Source organism: Populus nigra, chromosome 8, assembly GCF_951802175.1.
Source record: "Populus nigra chromosome 8, ddPopNigr1.1, whole genome shotgun sequence".
Lineage (NCBI taxonomy): Eukaryota > Viridiplantae > Streptophyta > Magnoliopsida > Malpighiales > Salicaceae > Populus > Populus nigra.
Genome location: NC_084859.1, coordinates 10605591 through 10626686, shown reverse-complemented (window position 1 = coordinate 10626686; position 21096 = coordinate 10605591). Strand labels below are relative to the sequence as shown.

At 35.9% G+C, this 21096-nt stretch overlaps 3 protein-coding genes across 3 annotated transcripts; 2 read left to right on the top strand and 1 right to left on the bottom strand.

Annotated features, from left to right (window-relative positions):
- Positions 1-641: 641 nt before the first annotated feature.
- On the top strand, positions 642-9316 carry LOC133702072 (protein transport protein SEC16B homolog). The gene is made up of 14 exons (XM_062126260.1): positions 642-793; positions 956-2770; positions 2979-3302; positions 4268-4396; positions 4479-4601; positions 4730-4900; positions 5386-5511; positions 5596-5730; positions 6040-6167; positions 6244-6352; positions 6457-6768; positions 6864-7013; positions 7113-7411; positions 8334-9316. Exons 2-14 carry the CDS (start codon positions 1079-1081, stop codon positions 8851-8853), a joined length of 4218 nt encoding a protein of 1405 aa, XP_061982244.1. The 5' UTR covers positions 642-793; positions 956-1078; the 3' UTR covers positions 8854-9316.
- A 3888-nt stretch (positions 9317-13204) lies between these two features.
- LOC133700343 (peroxisome biogenesis protein 19-2-like) lies at positions 13205-17163 on the top strand. Its single transcript, XM_062123842.1, has 5 exons — positions 13205-13564; positions 13647-13695; positions 13784-14087; positions 16034-16350; positions 16811-17163. The coding sequence occupies exons 1-5, from the start codon at positions 13525-13527 to the stop codon at positions 16854-16856; spliced, it is 756 nt and encodes a 251-aa protein (XP_061979826.1). The 5' UTR covers positions 13205-13524; the 3' UTR covers positions 16857-17163.
- A 476-nt stretch (positions 17164-17639) lies between these two features.
- Positions 17640-20761, bottom strand: LOC133701237 (probable pectinesterase 68). The gene is made up of 5 exons (XM_062125079.1): positions 20274-20761; positions 19941-20130; positions 19315-19521; positions 18151-18389; positions 17640-18040 (listed from the first exon to the last, which is right to left on the bottom strand). Exons 1-5 carry the CDS (start codon positions 20582-20584, stop codon positions 17884-17886), a joined length of 1104 nt encoding a protein of 367 aa, XP_061981063.1. The 5' UTR covers positions 20585-20761; the 3' UTR covers positions 17640-17883.
- Positions 20762-21096: the final 335 nt, after the last annotated feature.

Below are 21096 nucleotides of genomic sequence, written 5' to 3'. Positions count from 1 at the left end.
CATAAATTTCCTAAGAGTACAACAACATCAGGTAAAATATAATTAGAATCAAAATTGGAATTGCGATCAAATTCTGTAAATGCTACGTCATCAAGCGATCTTCGTTTAATTTATGTAGTGTTATTGAATAATGTTTAATACTAGTTTTTCGAATAAAACACAATTAAAAATAAAAAATAATTTTTTTATTTTACTGGGTTGAACCTGATTCAATATATTTTTAGCTTTGAACGGTACCGATTCAACTAGAACAATGAAAAATATCTCTACTGTTCAGTGGGTTTTCTTCGCACAAGAAAGAATAAATAGCTGTTTCTTGTAAACCTGCTGCGTAAATTTAATAAATGATGGGTATTAAAAAAATAATAATAAAAAAATATTACTATTACTTAACCAAATAAAAAAAACTGTGGCTGTGGGTGGACGCCCGCAGCCACAATTCCCAACAGCACCTTACATACAAACACACCCGAACTCGTTGAGGAACGTGCTATTTGTTTCCATCCATAGGTAGTGCCACTAGTTAGTTCGCAAGGGATTCAAAATAGGGGCGCACACACATACACGCGGTAAAATTAAAGCACCACGACCCCACCTACGCTAATTTTTGTTCTTTTTCTTTATTTTTGCAAATAAAAAAAAGAAAAACGTAAATAATAACGAATTAAAATAAAAAGGAAAAGAAAAGAAAAACAAAACAAAAACGAAGCTCCTCTTGCTGGGTAGTTGGTGCCAAATCGAGCGCTTTCCCTTTCTGGCTCTCGATTCTCTCTTCAAATCCCTATTTCGATCTGTAAGTTAACTTCTATCCTTTTCCTTTCTCCTAATCCGATGCGTTCAATTCAGTCCCCAAATTCCTGATTTTTTTATTATTATCATTTGATCTTAAGTTATGCCTCTCTAATTACAGAGAGATCTCCTAACTTCTGGATCTCTCTGTTTTTTTTCCTTTTAGATCGTTTTAGTTTTTGGATCTCGAGGTTTTCATTGCATCACAGCTCATTTAGGGAAAACTGGAGGGTTAAATTGGTCTGGAAATTTTTTGTAGATCGTTAGGGTTAGATCATCGGTTTTTTAGATGGCTACGAATCCTCCATTTAATGTGATGGAGGATCAGACGGATGAGGATTTCTTTGATAATTTAGTTGATGATGATGATTTTAGACCCACTAATTCGGATTCAGCCCCTAAGTTCACTGAGGGAAGCGATTCCGATGAGGCGAAAGCCTTTGCCAATCTCAGTATTGAGGATGCAAAAGGTGGATTCGAAGGGAAGGGTGAAATCACTTCGGGCAATGATGCTGCAGGATTGGATGATGTGAAGGCGGAAGAGAGTAATGCATTGGAGTCGGTGAATCCGCTGGGCTTGTCTGATGGGTTGGTTGAGTCTAATAATGATGGGATTGGATCTGCGGTTGTGCCTGAGGCTATAGTTAGTCAAAGTAGTGAATCCATGAAATCAGGGGTTAAGGAAGTGGGCTGGGGTTCATTTTATGCAGATTCTGCAGAGAATGGGTTTGGTTCATCCTCTGATTTCTTTAATGATTTTGGAGGCATTTCAGAGGATTTTCCTGGGAAAACAGTTGAAAGTGCTGGTAATTTAGAGAACACAGTTGGTGGAGGATTGGATAATTCGGTCTGTTACCAGAAATATCAAGATGGTGCACATGTTTATGCAGGATCGGAGGAGAATGTGAATGAGCAGGACTTGAATAGCAGTCAGCATTGGGAAAACATGTACCCTGGATGGAAGTATGACGCAAACACTGGGCAATGGTATCAAGTGGATGCTTTTGATGCTACGGCAAGCGTGCAAGGAATTGTTGATGGTGCTTTGGGGGGTGAATGGGCTTCAGCTTCTGCCTTTGATGGGAAAACAGAGGTTAATTATTTGCAGCAGACTTCACAGTCTGTGGTGGGAACTGTGGCTGAGACAAGTACAACCGAGAGCGTGTCTAGCTGGAATCAGGTTTCCCAAGGGAATAATAATGGTTACCCTGAACACATGGTTTTTGACCCTCAATATCCTGGTTGGTATTACGACACAATGGTAGGGGAATGGCGCTCTCTGGAAAGTTACACATCATCAGCAAAATCAACAACTGTTCAAACTAACGGTCAGCAGAATCAAAATGGATTTGCATTTAGTGATCCGTATTCGCAAAATAGTAGTAGCACATATGCTGAGTATGGACAAGCTGGCAAGTACGGTTCACAAGGCTATAATAGCCAAGGCCAACATGGCAGCTGGGATGAGTCTTATGGTAACAATCAGCAGAATTTGAATATGTGGCAACCTCAGACTACTGCTAAGATAGATGCTGTTTCGAATTTTGGTGGAAACCTGCAATTAGATAAATCATATGGTTCAAACTTTTCCATGAACAACCACGTGGATCAGCAGAAAGCTATCAATTCTCTGGGGACGGTTCCATCATATGACAAAGCAAGTCAAAGTAATGCTGAGGCTAATGAGCTTGTTGGGTTGCAAAATTTTGTACCTGGTGGGAGCTTCAGTCAGCAGTATAATCAGGGAACTGTAAAGCAGAATGAACAAGCAAACTTTTCAAATGATTACAGTTGCAGCCAGGAACAAGTAAGTGTCACCCATCAATCATTTCAGAGTAACCAGCAGTTTTCTTATGCTCCCAACACAGGGAGATCCTCTGCTGGCCGTCCTCCACATGCATTGGTTACTTTTGGATTTGGTGGGAAGCTCATAGTAATGAAAGATGGTAGTTCTCTCAGGAACACATACTTTGGCAACCAGGTGAGGCTCTGAAATAATCTCTTTCGTAGCTCTTTTCCATATTTTTTGCATCATATTATGAGTGTTAACCAATCAATCTGGTAGCAAAAGTCTTAGTAATTTGTGTCAGTTTTCTCACAAATTAAAATAAACTCATTTCTTTTTCTTTAATTTTGTTGAATTCTTGTATTGCTTGTGGGCTGATAATGTGTGTTTATTTCATGTAAAGGATCATGTAGGAGGCTCAATCTCTGTAATGAACTTGATGGAGGTTTTGTCAGGAAGTAGTGATAATTCTTCGAGTGTTGGAGGGAGCACTTGCTGTTATTTTGATGCTCTCTGCCAACAGTCCTTTCCAGGTCCGTTGGTGGGTGGCAATGTTGGAAATAAAGAGTTGAATAAGTGGATTGATGAGAGGATTGCACACTGTGAATTGCCTGATGTGAATCATAAAAAAGGCAAAGCATTGAGGTTGCTTCTTTCTTTGCTTAAATTAGCTTGTCAACATTATGGAAAACTTCGATCATCTTTTGGAACTGACAATTTATTAAAGGTAAAATACAAATTTCTATTTCAATAATTTTTGTCATATTTAAATCTCACTTTATCTGTTAACCATCTTAATTTCCACTCTTCTTGCCCCAGTTTTTTTGCATTTAGGGAAGTCATTCTGAAATAGGAAATAGACATTGCTGTATTTTGCATCTCCCGTTAAAAAATTCTTTTCATGTGACCATTGCCAATTTATGCTCTGTCACCCATTCAGGTTTATAATAGCTAATTCTAATCCCTCTAATGAAGAAAGTTGCATGCCTCTATTTTGTAATTTGGTGTAAGTACTCGTATACCTTTGTTGTTTGCTTTGCAATGAGTTAGCAAGAAAAAAAACATGTTGCAATATATCTTTAGTTTGATAGGTCAGGTCAGTCTTTAGAAGTATAAGGCTATGAAATGCCTCTCCCTTTCCCTTTCCCCAACCAAAGAGCTGGAAATAAAAATTCTCTCCACTTAGAACCCCATTTTTCTTCCTCATCTTGTGTGATGTTTTTCTACACTATGTAATGTCTCAAAAGGGAAAACTGTTTCAAGCCCATTTGGAGTTAATTGGCATTGCTTGCTTGAAAGAGAGTTGGCTGGACATGAGTGAAAGGGTATGCTGCATGGGGTGTCTAATCTCTAAACTAGAAAAGAGTTGGTGATCCAGCCCACTTGTGAAAGCACATGGGCTACCTGAAGCATTTAGGCAACCTGCATGGAGTATCGCTATAATCTACTTCATTTAATTAATACTGCAACAAGTGTGTTGTGGGTTTATTTTTTGTTTCATGATGTAGTTCCTAATATTTGCTTTCTTGCTATTTGATTTTACATCATTGAGTTTCACATCATCACCTTACACTTTATGCATATTATGCTAAATTGAGTTCATAATTTTACCATTGCAATCTTTTCTGAAGGGCCACGTTTAGAAATGACTAACCTGGCCTGGCATTTTTAATATCATTTGTATTTTTGTAGGAGAGCGATGCTCCAGAATCAGCAGTTGCAGAACTTTTTGGATCTGTCAAGAGGAATGGCACCCAATTCAGTGAGTTTGGTGCCCTTGACCACTGCTTGCAGAATGTGCCGTCTGAAGGACAAATTAGGGTATCTCATATACTACTTCGTTAATTCTTGCTACTGTATGGACACTTATCAATCTTCTTAAAGATTCTGATGTATGTTCTAGGCAACTGCTTCTGAGGTACAACATCTTCTGGTTTCTGGTAGAAAAAAAGAGGCCCTACAATGTGCACAAGAAGGCCAGTTGTGGGGACCTGCACTTGTTCTTGCATCACAGCTGGGTGATCAGGTATTTTTGTCTGTCACTCTGACATCTTTGATTTTTTTCAGATAATTTCACTTACAAGGAAGATCGTCAGATATTTACCCGACTCTCACTCTTTCTTTTTGTGCTTTTTTGTGGCTGGGGTGATACAGTACTATGTCGATACTGTCAAGCTAATGGCACTTCGCCAGCTGGTTGCTGGATCTCCTTTGCGGACATTATGCTTGCTAATAGCAGGGCAACCAGCTGAGGTATTTTCCACAAATGCTACTGGACATGGTGGCCTTCGTGGTGATTTTAGTACACCTCAACAACCAGTACAGGTGAGATATTGATGCATGAATTGTCATCCTACCATGTCAAGGGCTGAATGCCTGTGATATGTTGATTCTTTTTGTTAAAAAACACATATTTATGGGATCAAGAACTTGAGAGAGAATTCTTTGTGTTGATGGAGAATTTTTTGAGATTGAAGCCAAAGAAAAAAGAATTGTATTTTGGATTATGTTGACCAGACTACTAACCTGCTATGCCATCTGTGTTGTTTCCACATAATGGCCATATTGCTAGATCTCAAGCTATAGAATAACTAAGCTTTCTCCCCAATCCTGTTTATTAGGATACTGAATGCTTATAGACTTTGATATATCTGTCGTTTCATTGCCTTCTTTTCAAATTTTAAATTTTTGTTCTGGTAATCTACCTTTGCATTGATAGTCTCCTTTTTTGTTCTTTCAAAAATTAAAATTTCTTACCAGTTTTTATTGGTGTATAATTTTGTTTCTCTATGTTTTGCTGTCAACTACAGCTTGGGACAAATGGAATGCTTGATGATTGGGAAGAGAATTTGGCTGTAATAACTGCAAACAGAACAAAAGATGATGAACTTGTGCTCATACATCTTGGAGATTGCCTATGGAAGGATAGAAGTGAGGTATCTCTTTTTCTTTGGTCCTTTGCTTGGTGGTTTCATTTGAAAACCCTGTATCCTGAAACTTACATGAGAGTGGTTACTCAGATTACTGCTGCACACATCTGCTATTTAGTAGCGGAAGCAAACTTTGAGTCGTATTCAGACACTGCAAGGCTATGCCTAATTGGAGCAGATCACTGGAAACATCCTCGAACATATGCTAGTCCAGAGGCTATTCAGGTGCTCAGTAATTTTGTTTGACTCTTGCACATTTTACTTATGATTTATTTTTGGTATGTTATCATGCGATGGTTGCTTCTAATACAAATGAACAATTTGTTCTGGACCTCTAGGTTGGGTAGATAGGTTGTTTGGTTAATTATACAAATCATTGATCACAATACAATCTTATGAACAAAGTTGAGAATGGTGAAATTTTGAAGTGTTTCTTTTGATTTCAAACTCGACCTTTCTCTCTAATATGATTCCACACTCAGACTGTCTTTCAATGGAATCTTATTTGATTTTTTTAATGGGGTGTATTGTCAGAGAACTGAGTTGTATGAATACTCAAAGGTGCTTGGTAACTCCCAGTTTATCCTGCTGCCATTTCAGCCATATAAGCTCATATATGCATACATGCTGGCTGAAGTGGGCAAAGTCTCTGATTCACTCAAGTAAGTGGATGGGAATTTTTAAGTAGTTCTTTATGTAATTGTCTTTCATTTGCCTTAATCTGGTGAGTTTATTCAGGTACTGTCAGGCTGTTTTAAAATCCCTAAAAACCGGTCGAGCTCCGGAAGTAGAAACATGGAAACAATTAGTACTGTCCCTTGAGGAAAGATGTAGAGCCCATCAGCAGGCAATGATTTAGCATGAACTCCTTACTTCTTTCTTATTCTTTCTTTCTTTCTTTATTTTTTTTTCCTTATGTTTTCTGACTACAATGAAATACTCTATTTTCAGGGTGGATACACCACAAATTTGGCTCCTGCAAAGTTAGTTGGCAAGTTGCTCAACTTTTTTGATAGCACTGCACATCGTGTTGTCGGGGGCCTACCACCACCGGTACCATCAGCATCACAAGGAAGTTTGCAAGATAGCCATCACCAACTGGTGGCTCCCAGAGTCTCAGGCAGTCAGTCAACAATGGCCATGTCATCACTAATGCCTTCTGCTTCGATGGAGCCCATAAGTGAATGGGCAGCTGATGGAAATAGAATGACAATGCATAACAGAAGTGTTTCAGAGCCAGACTTTGGTAGAAGTCCAAGACAGGTTAGTTATCATCTGCAAGTTGAAACACTATCCTTAACTGCTTGATGTTCATGTTAATTATATCGCATCTTCTTACTGCCTTGTGGGAGGATCAGGTTGATTCATCAACAGAAGGAACTTCATCCAGCGCACAAAGCAAGGCATCAGGCCCAGTGGTGTCATCTCGGTTTGGTCGTTTTGGTTTTGGTTCACAACTTTTGCAGAAGACTGTGGGGCTAGTCTTAAGACCTCGGTCAGATAAACAGGTAGATTGATGTTATGTGATTTCTTTATACTTTTTCAGGGAGAAACTATCGATAATCTCTTGGAACTCGTGTTAATTATCATTTGTGCTGTGACTTAAGGCTAAATTAGGTGAAAAGAACAAATTTTATTACGATGAAAAGCTCAAGAGATGGGTGGAGGAAGGTGCTGAACCCCCAGCTGAAGAACCAGCCTTGGCTCCCCCTCCAACAACTCTAGGCTTCCAGAATGGAGGGTCTGACTACAACTTGAAATCCTCATTGAAGAGTGATATATCTTCAACAGATGGGAGCCCACCGTTTAAGAGTCCCACTCCAATGGACCGTACCTCAGGGATTCCACCTATTCCAATCGGTTCAAATCAATTCTCAGCTCGCGGGCGCATGGGTGTACGAGCAAGGTAACTTAGAAGCCTTTTGTTTTCTTCTCTGCAAAATGAATATCATGAAAGTAAGAATACTTGTCAAAAAAGAATTGATGATAAACAAATAAAGTGAAGGTTGGACATAGAAGTTTGCTTTATTTTACTAGGAATCTATTGGTATATGGGGGAGAGGGAATAAGGGAAAAACACCTGAAGGTTCTATCATGTAGTTTTGGAATGGCCGGAAATATGACTAATTCTGCAAATTGAACTGTCTCATGGGGTTTAAATCATTACATCATCCATCACGATCAACCTTTTCTGTTTCATGTCATAATGGAGCAGTGTTTGGTACATGGAATTGGATTGGGCTGGACAGGACAGGGCATGACATGACAACTTAACTTGTATTGGTGTTGAGTGTCCACATGGGTAGGTTTTGTACCGTCCCATAACCAAATTTCTGTCCGCACCTATGGAACAGTCTTGTCCAGTCCTATCTGCTCACCAAACACATCTGATAAGTCTCCATCTTTTGGAACTCCGGGCACCTGGTTTGGACATCAGTGATCAAGTTGCAAGTCTGTGCTCAATCATTGGTAAATTTTGTTGATAAGAAAACTTCGCAGAACTACTGGGCTTTTATCTTTTTGGAAATTCAACTGAATGAGAGGTTATATTTTCAACTTTTATAGTAAAAACTTGGTTTGAAATTGCATCACTAGCTCACTTTTTAAGAGTTTGAGCCCAGCTTTCACATATGTTGGAACTTGAGTATATATCGAGTTCCTAAATCCTAATTTATCTTGTTATCCAGTTGAAATGTGTGGCTGATTTGATGATGAGTTTAGAAGAAGATCTATTCATCTGGGTTAAAGACTTACGCTTGATTTCTCTATTCCTAGTTATTTAATGAATACAAACTATTCTCAATATAATTTTCATGGGTGTTTGACAGGTATGTTGACACCTTTAACCAAGGGGGTGGAAGCCCAGCAAATCTGTTCCAGTCCCCGTCTGTTCCATCTGTCAAACCTGCTGTTGCTGCAAATGCAAAGTTTTTTGTTCCCACACCTGCACCACCACATGAATATTCTATGGAAGCTATAGCAGAAAACATACAAGAAGACAGTGCAACTACTGAAAACCCTTCAACATCTAATATGAACAAGAATGGCCCTTCACATCCTTCAACATCTTCAGCACTAACTATGCAAAGATTTTCAAGCATGGATAACATTACAAGGAAGGGGGCCATGATAAATGGCAATGGCCCTGTTTCATCCCACTCGCGACGAACAGCATCTTGGAGTGGGAGCTTCAGTGATTCATTTAGTCCTCCCAAGGCGGTAGAATCCAAATCGCAAGGGGAGATGTTGAACATGTCCCCTTCGTCATTTATGCCTAGCAACCATTCCATGACTCGTATGTCAAGTAGTGGCAGTTTTGGTGATGACCTTCATGAGGTGGAGCTTTGATTTGAGTACTGGAGATGTGCATACCAAGTTTTGTTCCTTGTGGTCGATGCAATACTCGGATGGGAACCATCCAGCACGTCTTGGAAGATGTTTGGTGGTGCTGCATCAGAATGGGGTCATGGAGAAGCAGAACATGTTTTCTATCAAACCTTACACAATCCATGCCGCTCTTAAATTTATGTTCAAATGCAGATGGCTAATGTATTACTATAATCTTAAGCCTAGATTTTGTTTGAATATCACAGGAGTTGCTACCATCTGAAGTTTGAGGAGCTGGTTACTTAAACATAAATCAAAGAGAGCCTGCAATGGCACAATTGTACAGCTAGTTCATTTGTTCATTTGTTGGGCAGAGGAAATGTCCATTGAAGTAGATAGTAGAAAGTCCCCAGAGGTCATTTCAAGGGGAACAGTGTACTCATTTTCTCTGAAAAAAGAAAAATAAAACGTTTTGATTGTTCAATTGCATTCCCATATATGCCTTTTGAAGCTTAATTATATTGGTATAATGAAACATGGAGGGCTTCTTCTGGCTAATATGGTGTCTATTCTTCAAGTCGCCAGTGCGAATGAATACACGCCTGTTTGGTCACTGATGTCGTTATCCTTGCAGTGAATCATAGAGTTCGATTCATTTGATCAGGATTCTAATTCTAACATGGGATTTAAGTATGCTAATCTAATGTTCAATTTTTTTTTGTTGATACTCTTTTTTCCTTGATATTTAGCATTACTTTTCACCCATCGGTCATGTAGTAGTAATACTAATAAAAAAAATAAAAAAAAATTGCATCATTTATAAACATTTAATTAGATCAAGTTGGAGGTTAAATTGGAATAATTCATGTTTGGATTAATATATACTTGATTTTGATCTAATTTGGATAGATGTTGGTTGAAATGGGTTGGAGGTTGGATTGGGCTGTCCAAACTTAGGGTTAAAATATACTAATCATACCTTTTGATGGTTGATGGTTGACTTTAATTATTTAGAGTTTTATTTATATTTTTTTATCAAATAAAAATAATAAAACTAAAAAAAAAAAACTAAAAGGATAGTGGTTTTACCGTAACTCTAGATTCATTGACCTGAATTAGATTTGTAAAATTACACTTTTGCCCTTGCCAACAAGACACTTGACTTTGACAATGAGGGTATAATTGTCTTTTTGTTATTATTATTTTTTGCACATTAACATGACTAATATACTCTTTGAAGCAAAAACCACTGCACCGGAAGGCAGGGATTTTAAAAACATATTAAAATGACTGCATTGGCATTGAATTTAAATTGTTTTTAAGTTAGGTCAAATGGTTTGTTTTTTTTTATCTTTTCCATTATGTATTTTTTTTTTGTTATTATTGAGTTTGATTAAGCATGGTAAAATATTATTTAATGTCATGCAAATCAGGCGAATATATGTGGGAAGACGATGCGTATGACATTGTCCCTTGGCCAAACTCTGATTTTCATAATTGCATTTTAATCCTCACGGCATATCTTTTATTTTTGGACGGCATGTTTTTGGACGGCATGTGTGGCTAAAAGATATCGAGTTTTGCATTAGCAAATGTTTTTTTTTCATTCTTTCCTTCTTTTTTTTCTTGATTTCAGTGTTTTATTTGGTATATTTTCAAAGTAAACCTTTCTTTCAGATTTGATCTATTTTTTTAATCACTATTTAGTTTATTTTAAATAATCCATGAAATTGAAATTACCCTTATTTGATTTTTTTACTTTTCAGATTTGATCCATATTCTTTTAATTAAAATTTTTTTTATTTTTAATCATTCTCTTAATTGAATTGTCTTTCCAACATCATCCTTCAATATTTTATATTATTCTCTTCATTGAATTATCTTTTTAATTGCATCCCTCAATATTTTATTTAATGTTAAATTTGGTTCTTATTCTTTTAATTGTCTTTGTTTTGTTTTTAATCCTTTTTTATTAGAAATTCTTTTTTAAAATTTATCCCTCAATATTTTATTGATCAAGATTTTGTTGGTTTAAAATTTGATTTAATGATTTTTTCGAATTTCCCTTCTATTGGATGATTTTGGCATCAGGATCCAAGTCATAGATTTGAAAGATTAACCTGAGTTTACTTAAATCTTTTTTTCTCCAGATCCTTTCTTACAATTATTTTTTATGATTCTATCATTTTATAAGATTATCTCGATCTCATATGATAGATCATAAGTTTCACAAATTAACCTACATTGACTCGAACCTTTTTTTTTTTCAATATATATGTTGATGTTACCTTTTTTTTTTATCATTATATTAAATTATCTGAGATTATTGAACCCAATAAAATCAATAACTGATTCTTGGATTTCTTTTGCTTCTTTATAATTGTTGTCGTCGCCCTACACAATTTTTCGCAATAACCTGACTCCGAAGCAAGCTGTGTATTTGGCAACTAGACACATGACAATTAGCTATGCATAATTTCTCTCATCCAGGTATACTTGATGACTTTTGTTGTCCACTTCAGATTTGTCTTTCTATTTCACTTTAAACGACAAGTTCTTGTCTCCTGGATACCATCGAAGGATAACTCCCACTTCATTACCAGCTAATGCAGTCATAATCTTATTAACAAAAAAGCTAAAATAAAATGGTGTTTTTCTGTTCACTCTCCCTCTGCAGATATTGTTGAACAAATGTTCTTACACCCATCTCAAATCACTTGGATTTGGCGAGAGCTTTGGATAAAACTTGTGAGTAAATATTTGAATCTTGAGTGCTGAAAAAAAATTGATTGTAAAAGGTGAGGTTTCTTACCTTTGAAGAAGATCGTTGAGTGGTAGCAGAAGTCTAAGCTTACTATTTGTAAAATGGAGTGGATGATTATTGCCGAACCATTATAAAAATTGTATAGTTAAATTGAATTTGGTTTAGAAAGGGTTGGTTAGTGTTTGATTTTGTGTTTGGTTGAAAACAACTAAAAAAATTGAACAAATTAAACTTAGTCTCCGTGAGCACCTAATTCAAATAATTAAATTTTGAATCTGACTTTTGATTTGAATTTAATATCTTATTAATTATAAGAAAAATATTACCTAATGAAAAGAAGTAATATTTAATTACATTTCCTTTTTACCCCCCCCCTACAAATAAGGTCAAAAAAACTTCTTTCATAGTTTCTTATTTCTTTCCCTTTTCAAATTAAAAGAGAAAAATTATATTCTTTCATCTATTATATTTTTCTTTATATAATTTTTTTTAATGACATATCATTAAAATTATTTTGTAAATTACTTGATGGTTGAGTTGACTTAACCTGATTTTAGATTATTTTTTGTTCTAGTAAATTTTGATTTTTTTGTCAATTATTCTTAATTTAACAAAATCAAGTCGGATCTATAATTATAATTTTCACATCTAATCAAATAGAAATATGAATTTTTTTTTCTTTTGATATATCATATTGCTATATTGCTACAAACCAATGTTGTCAAAAAAAGCAAGCTAACTCTTAAAATCTTACGATTTTACGAGTTAAAATATATCTAACGTATCAAATCAGATTAAAATTCAAAAATTAGTAAAATCAGTCAAACTCGGTCAAATCGGACCGATTTTACAAGTTTGAAACATATAAAATTGTACATTCTGGTAATATATACCTTAACATTTTCATTGTTTTAAATTTATATCTTGTAAAACTTGTGTAATTTGATAATCAAGAGCTTGATTTTGATTATAATTATTATAATTTTTTAATGATACAAGTTATTTGTGGATTTTATTTTCATAAAATTAAAATATATATTCATTCTTTATAATTTTTTATGTAAACTATTAACATATAAATTGATATATTACTCTGTTTTAGCTGACAAATATATAGAATAAAAATTATAAATTAATATGTTTGACCCTTGAAGTAATTAATATTAAACAATCTATCAAAATATATAAAGTTTTATTTTCCGTTTAAATTAATGATCAATTCTCATGCTTATTATTTTTTTATATAATTATTACGTGAAAATAATGGTATATTTATACATCTTTTAATATTATTTTTTTTATTATAAAAAATAATAAGTAATTTTTTACCGTAAATATTCAAGGCGACGCAAAATTAAATGAAAAAAATATGTTTGGTAGTGGTTATTGTTTTTTAAAATATTTTTTATTTAAAAATATATTAAAATATTATTTTTATATTTTTTAAAATTTATTTTTAACTCTAATATATCAAAATATTTTAAAAAATAAAATAAAAATTTAATTTGATCAAAAACACCTTTTCTCCTAAAAAAACAAACAGTCTTAATAATTAAACTTAGCAAAAGATAAAAAGGCAAAAGAAATATCAGTAAAAAGTATCCCCCAGCAAATGGACTCTTCTCTGCTGTCACCACTCACAAGAAGGGGAAAAGAGAGAGTTAAAAGACTCTTCTCAAGGAAAGATCTGGTGAGTGAATTGGTCGCTTCCACCGCCTTTCCCCTCCCTTACCTTCAAACAGGAGAAAAACGTCACCCTATTTTCTCTTCTTCAACATAGAGAGAAGAGAAAGAAAATCCCTTTACCATCTCTTTCAATCAGTAGATTCCCTCTCTTTCCACTCGAAAGCAAAATCCACTCAACAGACAAATAAAAGTTTAGTGTCTCAGCTAACAGACACTGAGAGTTAGAGATTATTAGTTCAATCATGGCGGACCAACATGATGACTTAGAACAACTGCTTGACAGTAATCTCTCTGTAAAACCCATGTTTTGATTTTATATATTGAGAGTGTTATAATAATATTTATATTTCAATCTCTTTTACAGGTGCTCTTGATGATTTCCAGAATCTCAATCTTGCTCCTGCTTCTCAAAGGTCTTTTGACAGTTCTTTTTTTTTTCTTTACGTCTTTTTTTTTTGGTAATAGATAATAGTGATTCTTGAGCTATGGCTTGATTTATAGGAGTGGAGATGGTAATGGAGAGAACAGCAATCAGAAGGAGAAACAGACTTGTCTTCCTTCATTGCCAACTGGGGTTCAAGGGTTGGGAATGGGATTGCCTGACTTAAAAAGCAAGAAAAAAGGCAAGCAAAAGGTTTCTAAGGAATCCCATGTTGAGGAGGCTCTTGATAAGCTTAGAGAACAGACCAGGGAGGCTGTTAAAGGATTGGAGTCTGTCACTGCTGCCTCTAAACCTGATGATTCTAGCCAAGATGCATTTATGGATGATTGGGTTAAGCAGTTTGAGGAGCTAGCTGGTTCTCAGGCATGTCATTTTGCTTTCTTATTCCTTCTCTCTTTGTTTCGTGAACTGGTTTGTTTGCTTTCAATTGTGTTTCTTCTGTGGTTTACGAGTTATTGTTGACATTTAGGGTAGTTAAAAAATGAGGCAGGATTTTTTATGATTTGTATTCCATGAGCTTATTTTCCCATCAGGAGGATAGCTTTTGGATCACTTTTGAGTTTTGGGTTGGAAATTTGTGGTTTTGAATATCAGGTGAGATTGTGTTTGGTAATTGGGTATTGATTTAGTGCATTCTGTCTTAAGTTCTGGGTCACGGGGTTTACAATCTGATCATCTGCTTAACAATTATTATATTGTAAGATCATTCATGGTCAAGAGTTCTTAAGAAATTTAGATGCCAATGTTTTCCGCTATCCTTCTTTCTAAAATAGCTAGGTTCATTAGGTTGTGGTTTGATATATTTGAAGATGGCTGATCATCACTGAGATGCACTGCCTTGCTTGATTCAGTATTTGTTAAGTGTATGTTGATGGAAAACCATGTTCTACTGAAGGAGTTAGACTTTGTTTCGTCAGAAGCTTGTGGTAATTTGCTTGCAGGGAGTTTGATGTAGCTATGCTTTGTCATTGCACATCTAGGTGACGCCCTTTTGGCTGAGCCCAAAAATGTTATTGTTGACCATAGCGAAAAGTGACAAACAAAGAGGATGTACAAGTTCTGTAGATTCAGAATTTGTCAAGGATCACTAGGCATTCATGTGACACAAAGTAATTACGCTGAGTTGCACCATTACCCTTGAGCGCTTTCTCCAGAAGCTTTCCAAAATATGCATTATATGGCCTCCTTTTGGTGAAAGTGTCTGAACATGTACCTATTTCTTATATAGCTTGATTTTGTCATGAAAAACATCTAAATAGTACTAGGAATGCATGCATAGATCTGATTTGCTACATGTAGTGTGATATTCAAGTTTGGACTATGTTATTTGTATTTTGCAAATATCTTATTGCAGTATTATTTTGCTATGCTTATCGATATCTTCTCCTGGAATATTTACTTTTATTTTATACATATGAATAAACAAGTGAATAAAACTCTCTTTTACCTGTGATGTGCTCAACACATATTTTGAATTGATCATGAGCCCCTTCTGTGTTGCATATTGAATGTGGTGCAGTTGAGCACAGGGCTGGCTGAGCTTTGTGTAATAAAGGGCTAATTGCCTCAATCAATGATTTGAAATTGATTATGTGATAAAAAGATAAGTTACTGAAGTGTCTAAAGGTAAAGTTGAGCTGTTATCACTATTAGACACGAGCCAAATATTATTCAAGTATGGAGCTTGATTATCAAATTCAGCTTTCATTCCTACCCCTGCCTTTATCATATTGCAGACCAAATTCTCGAGGGCATTTTCATTTCATGTTGACTAGGGTCATCGCAGAAGTGGAATTCAATGTCATGTTTGCTGCATGCCTACATCAAGTATTATGCGTCAGTAGCATGAGCATACATTAATGGCCTGCATGAGTTGCTAAGACTACTTTGAGATACCATTTGTTTGGAAACCATGATAGGTTTACTTTTTGGAGTGACTGTGTCACTTTGACATGTTTCTCCGAGGAGGAGATTAGGCAAGCACTATTGGTTTACATGGTTTAAAATGCAAGTGGAAATTAATTTGGCACTGCAAGCTTCAGTTGGCTCTTCTTCATAGTTTTCTTTTCTTTATCTGGACATCCACTGACCTTCAGTCTCCTTAATTCTTATTGTTCCTTGTCTCCTCCTCCTTGACAAAAATTGTAGATTTAGACTAGAGAGCATTTGAAACTGCAATGCTTTACTTGTATTTTATGCTAACTTGCTTCCTCTTCTGTAGATAGTGCGTGTACTTATTTTTGGAGGTTTTCAAGCTCTATAATATCTTGTATTTTTATTTTTATTTTTGCTTTACTTTTCTTCTCCAGGACATGGAATCAATCGTGGAGACCATGATGCAACAACTTCTATCCAAGGAGATTCTTCATGAACCCATGAAGGAAATTGGAGAAAGATATCCAAAGTGGTTGGAGGAACACAAAGCCAGTCTGTCCAAAGAAGACCATGAGCGTTACTCTCATCAATATGAACTCATAAAAGATCTTAATGATGTTTATGAAAATGATCCTAATAACCATACCAAGATATTTGATCTCATGCAGAAAATGCAAGAATGTGGCCAACCACCAAATGATATTGTCCAAGAGCTTGCTCCCGATATTGATTTTGCTAATCTTGGTCAACTGTAAGTTCTGTATCTCAACTTTTGTCATTCATGGATGAATGTATCTCTACTTGAGCCATCACTTGCCTTTTGTCTATGAAACATCTCTGGAACGGATTGGGTTTGGGTGCCAAAGGTTGGGGTTAGAACAGGATTTTAGGTTCAGTCTTGTGTTTTTATTTTTATTTTTTAAAGGCATTAGAAGGAGAAGAAGAGAGAGCCCTTGATTTTCACTGGAATATTATTTGACTCAAATCTTAAAAAAAAGAACAACCGGTCAGATGGCCAACAGAGATGTCATCCCCACTTTTATGGCCTGTCTGAAAGTTTTATTGCTCTTGAGAATTCGACTACAATTGCTATTAGAAGAAGTAAACTTAGTAAAGAATGACCATATTCTTTAGGAAAGGAAATAATGGCCATTGGCAATTATTGTCTTGATCTTTATATCAGATAGCTGACTGATGTCTCTCTGTTGCAGATCTCCAGAAATGCTCGAGTCCCAGGGGAATTGTTGCATAATGTGAAGCCATTTCACTCGTCTCGTTTCCCATCCACTTGCAGTTTTCCTCTATCAGATAGGCATTCCTCATGATATATATCTGCAAAATAAAACTAGCTTGCTTAAATTGTATGTATTTTAACAATTAAAAGTGTTCAATTACTAGGGCGTTTGATTCATGTTAAACTTGTAAGTTGTATCTGATTTGAGGGTTTCCTCGAACATAAATTTGTGGAGAGAAGCAATTTCAACAGTAAATTGCTTGGCCATTCTTTGAAGTAACCTTGTGTATAAACAACAATAAATGTGATTGGTGAACCATTTGGAAATGATCTTCAGGTATCACTTGCCCTTTTCAAACTCCAGTTCTAAGACTACGCATAGGAAGGCACTGCCTTTGAAACATGTTTCGTTTCATCCTGTCTTTATAAAAAACCCCTTACTAGAATGCTTTGTTTCCTGTTGGGGTTTGGGGAGAGAAAAATGAGGACTGATTGACAAACAGTTTGGTCAATTTGGATGATTTGAGTATGAATGTTGGAGTAAAACATCTCCTTCGATCTTTCCTATGTCAATGCAAATGGATTGGAGCATATAAGGTTTTGGATTTGGATTCCTTTCTGGTGTTTGAATAATAAAGGATGGCCACCACAGAAGATCTCTGTGTTGTTTCAAGTGAGCTATATAAGCGTAAAAATATACATGTCATCTTCACCGGGGGGGGTTGGGGAGACGAGAGGTTTTAGTACCACTAACATTGGTTCGGATACAAACAAGAAATGTGACAAAGCATATACTGAATCCAGCCTTCGAACACAACTTCCAACATTTTACTTGACAAATCAAAGAATAAGAGTCGGAATTTTACAAGCAAGCAAAGGAATAATTGTGCAAGGTTTTAACTAGAATTTGAATGTATGCATGTTTTTTTTCTTTTATTACAAATGAATGGATTTTGTAAGGGCAAGAAATCAAAGAGAAGAATGTTTGCTGTTTACAAAAAGAATGGGTTAAAGGCAGCACGAAAGAGAATCGCTGTAGCAATGCCATGGCTAAGCATCAGAAGGGGCTATCCAATGCCTTCCGTTGACAAAACTCTTAGCAAGGAACTTGTGGGCGGATTCATAGTCTAGCTCTCTTGCCCATGAAACACCCTGTACTGCTGCAGCTCCTGGCCCCCAGCATTTATACACTCCGAAGAACACTGTCCTGTTATGAAACCCAAGAGATACGTTGAAAAAACAATATAATCATCAGATTTCTGAGTTAACCCATCACTGAATTTAAAGAAAAGGTTTAATTAAAGGTGTGAGATATACTTATTCTTGTTGCTGGCATGGTCCCAGTCATCCCAGCCACCGTGAGCCACAACGTTGTCAAAATATGTGTAGGAATAGACTATCCTTGAGTACTGGCCCATGGCTCGACCCACATACAGTGGTCCGGTGCCTGTTACCCTGCAGTTAAGGAAAGCAAAGCCTGTTTTCTCGTCGGGAGAGTTTCTATCTTGGGCTGCAATCGATCCAAATCTGGTGGCTATTGAGTGTAGCTCGCAGTCCTGCACCAACCAACAGTTCTTCCTGACAGTAAGTTTTTTTTAGAAAAAAAAGCATAATATTGCATTTTTCTTTCATAGTTTTGGAGGAGGAAAGATTCAAACGTGAAATCCCCCTTTTACTTTATAGGAGAAATGTGACTATATTCTTTCATAAGTAGGGCTTACATGTGGCTTCAAAGAAAATCCTTACCATCTTTGAATCCGACCAAATTCTTTATATAATTGGTAGGCACTTTATAGAACCTAAAGAACAGTTACCCACAATCACGAACAATAATTCCGCTCACGATCTACCGTCTAAGAGAAAAGAATAGGTTCTTACATCAAATTTAACACTTGAATGTAAAGGTGGTTTGACTGTATTTAAAATAGCATCTTGAAGGGTTTTCTGAGGAAAAAAAATTATAAAAACCTAAAACGTTGATAAGGGAGAACATTGCTTGGTTTAACCATGGATTAATGGATTTAAAAGATTCAAATTATCAATATAGTATTTTGAATAGTATAATTTAATTTATTTATGCAGTGCTTCAATAGAAAAAAAAAGAGTATTTTAATAAGTCATTTTATATTTTACATAGAATGAGAGAAAAAATTAGTCTTTTATTTTATGATTTAAAAAAAAAACATATAAAAATTACTCTTTATTTTAACGAAATAGATTTAAACATTTCATATAGTTATTTATTTAAAGACCCAATTATATCAATAAATAAAAAGTCATTTTATTTTTTATTTCCTTCTCCTCGTCTAAGGGCGGGGGGCGGTTTAGTCAATGCCAGCTCTGCCTGTCATGTTCTTTCCTTAAAAATCTAATCATACTGGTTGTTTAATTTTATTGAAAGCTTGAAATAAAGCAAAAAAGCTAATTATTGTCCAGTAATTAGAGAGCCAGATTGGAGGAATAGCAGTGCAAGTATCTTACTTTGTACATGGAGCGGCCATTCCCAAAAATAAAATCTATGGAGCCCTCAATGTAGCACTCTTTGAAGTAATGCCTCCCTGCATCGTCGCATAGAGTATCTTGGGCACCGTAGAATCCACAGCCTGCGAAGTAAGCCTTATCTCCAGATATGCGAAATGCCACAGCTTGCCATCCCTTCATTCCTGGCATTGGTGCTGGTGCTGTGTTCTATATACAAGGTGACCATGTATTCAATTATGCATAAGTTTGAGCTATCTGACACACAGTTGTATTTAAGCAAATGCATTATAATTTGTGTTTAAGCTAAGTACTAAAAGGGGTGTTCGAACTAGAAATCAAAACCCCAAAAGAACATACAAAATGAAAATATGTGGAGGATACCAAACAGTCCTGAAATTATTTACTATTGGATGTAGAAAATGTATTGTTACCAGCTTGAGATTCACCATCTCATGGACTGTAACTTTGAATTCATTTTTTTGATAATAATTTCTTTTCCATTTAGAGTTGAGATTCTCAAGAAAGAGCAAAGGTTGCATGCAGCTTGGACCACATGCATATCTAGGCTGAGAAGAGATTTAAGAGACGGTTTCGAGGAGTCATTAATTAGCTTTTGTTGTGTATACCTTGAAGCTTATGTTTCTAGCTGAGAAATAATTAGCAAAAACAGAAACAGAAGCAGTCCTGTATGTACGCAGCTGCTGGCCATTGGCACCCCGATCGCTTGCTCTATCATGCCATTCGATGATTGTCACGTCTCTTCCTTCTCCTTGAAACGTTATGTACGGTTTGCTGGCTGGCACTGTCACCTTTTCACTGCACCACCACGACTGAAATCTTGAGTAACAGTGATACTAAGGGGCGGAGCAAATAACTTCAAAAAAAAAAAAAAAGTCTGTCGCCAACAACCCTAGCTAAATATATAGGTCTTAATTTGTGACTAAAACCAGAATATATACATGTAATATCCGGCGCTAATTAGTATCATCACATTCTCCCCATTGTTCTCCGGGACAGCATCAACAGCAGCTTGGACCGATAAGAACTCGCCGGCCCCGTTAACATCCACGGTGATCACTCGGTAACCCACTGGTCCAACCCACTTGTGATGGTGCTTGGTAGAGTTGGTAGGGGCAGTCCGATTGATTGAAGATGACTCGACCTTGTACCTGTAAGTAGAGCTTGTAACTAACAATGGTGCATGCAATAAAAACAAAGTAAGAATGAAGTAAGAATAGAAGAACAGGAAACTATAACCAAGAGAAGCCATTAAAGAAGCCTTAAATGGTCAGAGAATAAAATGATAGTAATGCAGAGAAGAAGGATATAGATATGATCAAGAATGTCTTGTTGAGTGAATTTCTTGGACTTGATAGAGATCCTTGGATTGAAGAGCTTCAGAGGAATGTTTATATACACGGTTAATTTATAGCACGGTTAATTTAATTTCTAGGAATTTTATATTTTCTTAAACATCTTGCTAATAACGTTGCAACGGTCATTTTTCATGTTCCCTCGCTTTTAGGGGACAACATACCTACGGCTGTAAAGCAGTATATCTTTGGCTGTGTTCTACTTTAGTCAGATACCCTATCTAGCTACTGGACCTGGGATACTACGACCCTCAGCTGGCTATTGTCTTCCTGATCCCCATTTTTTGTCATTCAGTTATTTGGGCAGCTCTAGCTCTTGAATTATTATTGGGACAAATGGAAAAACTTATTGCTGACCTAATTATTAATTAATACGTCCCGGTATTGTAATCTCGATGATGATTAGTTA

Bases quoted from the DNA above. Each gene is read 5' to 3' on its own strand.
- LOC133702072 (XM_062126260.1), top strand. From the start codon at position 1,079: ATGGCTACGAATCCTCCATTTAATGTGATGGAGGATCAGACGGATGAG. The intron at 5,512-5,595 runs GTATCTCTTTTT...GTGGTTACTCAG, and splicing joins TATGGAAGGATAGAAGTGAG to ATTACTGCTGCACACATCTG. The intron at 6,353-6,456 runs GCAATGATTTAG...CTCTATTTTCAG, and splicing joins GATGTAGAGCCCATCAGCAG to GGTGGATACACCACAAATTT.
- LOC133700343 (XM_062123842.1), top strand. From the start codon at position 13,525: ATGGCGGACCAACATGATGACTTAGAACAACTGCTTGACA. The intron at 13,565-13,646 runs GTAATCTCTCTG...TCTCTTTTACAG, and splicing joins CTTAGAACAACTGCTTGACA to GTGCTCTTGATGATTTCCAG. The intron at 13,696-13,783 runs GTCTTTTGACAG...CTTGATTTATAG, and splicing joins CTTGCTCCTGCTTCTCAAAG to GAGTGGAGATGGTAATGGAG.
- LOC133701237 (XM_062125079.1), bottom strand. From the start codon at position 20,584: ATGGCTTCTCTTGGTTATAGTTTCCTGTTCTTCTATTCTTACTTCATT. The intron at 18,390-19,314 runs GTAAGATACTTG...TGGTTGGTGCAG, and splicing joins ATGGCCGCTCCATGTACAAA to GACTGCGAGCTACACTCAAT. The intron at 18,041-18,150 runs GTATATCTCACA...GTTTCATAACAG, and splicing joins CATGCCAGCAACAAGAATAA to GACAGTGTTCTTCGGAGTGT.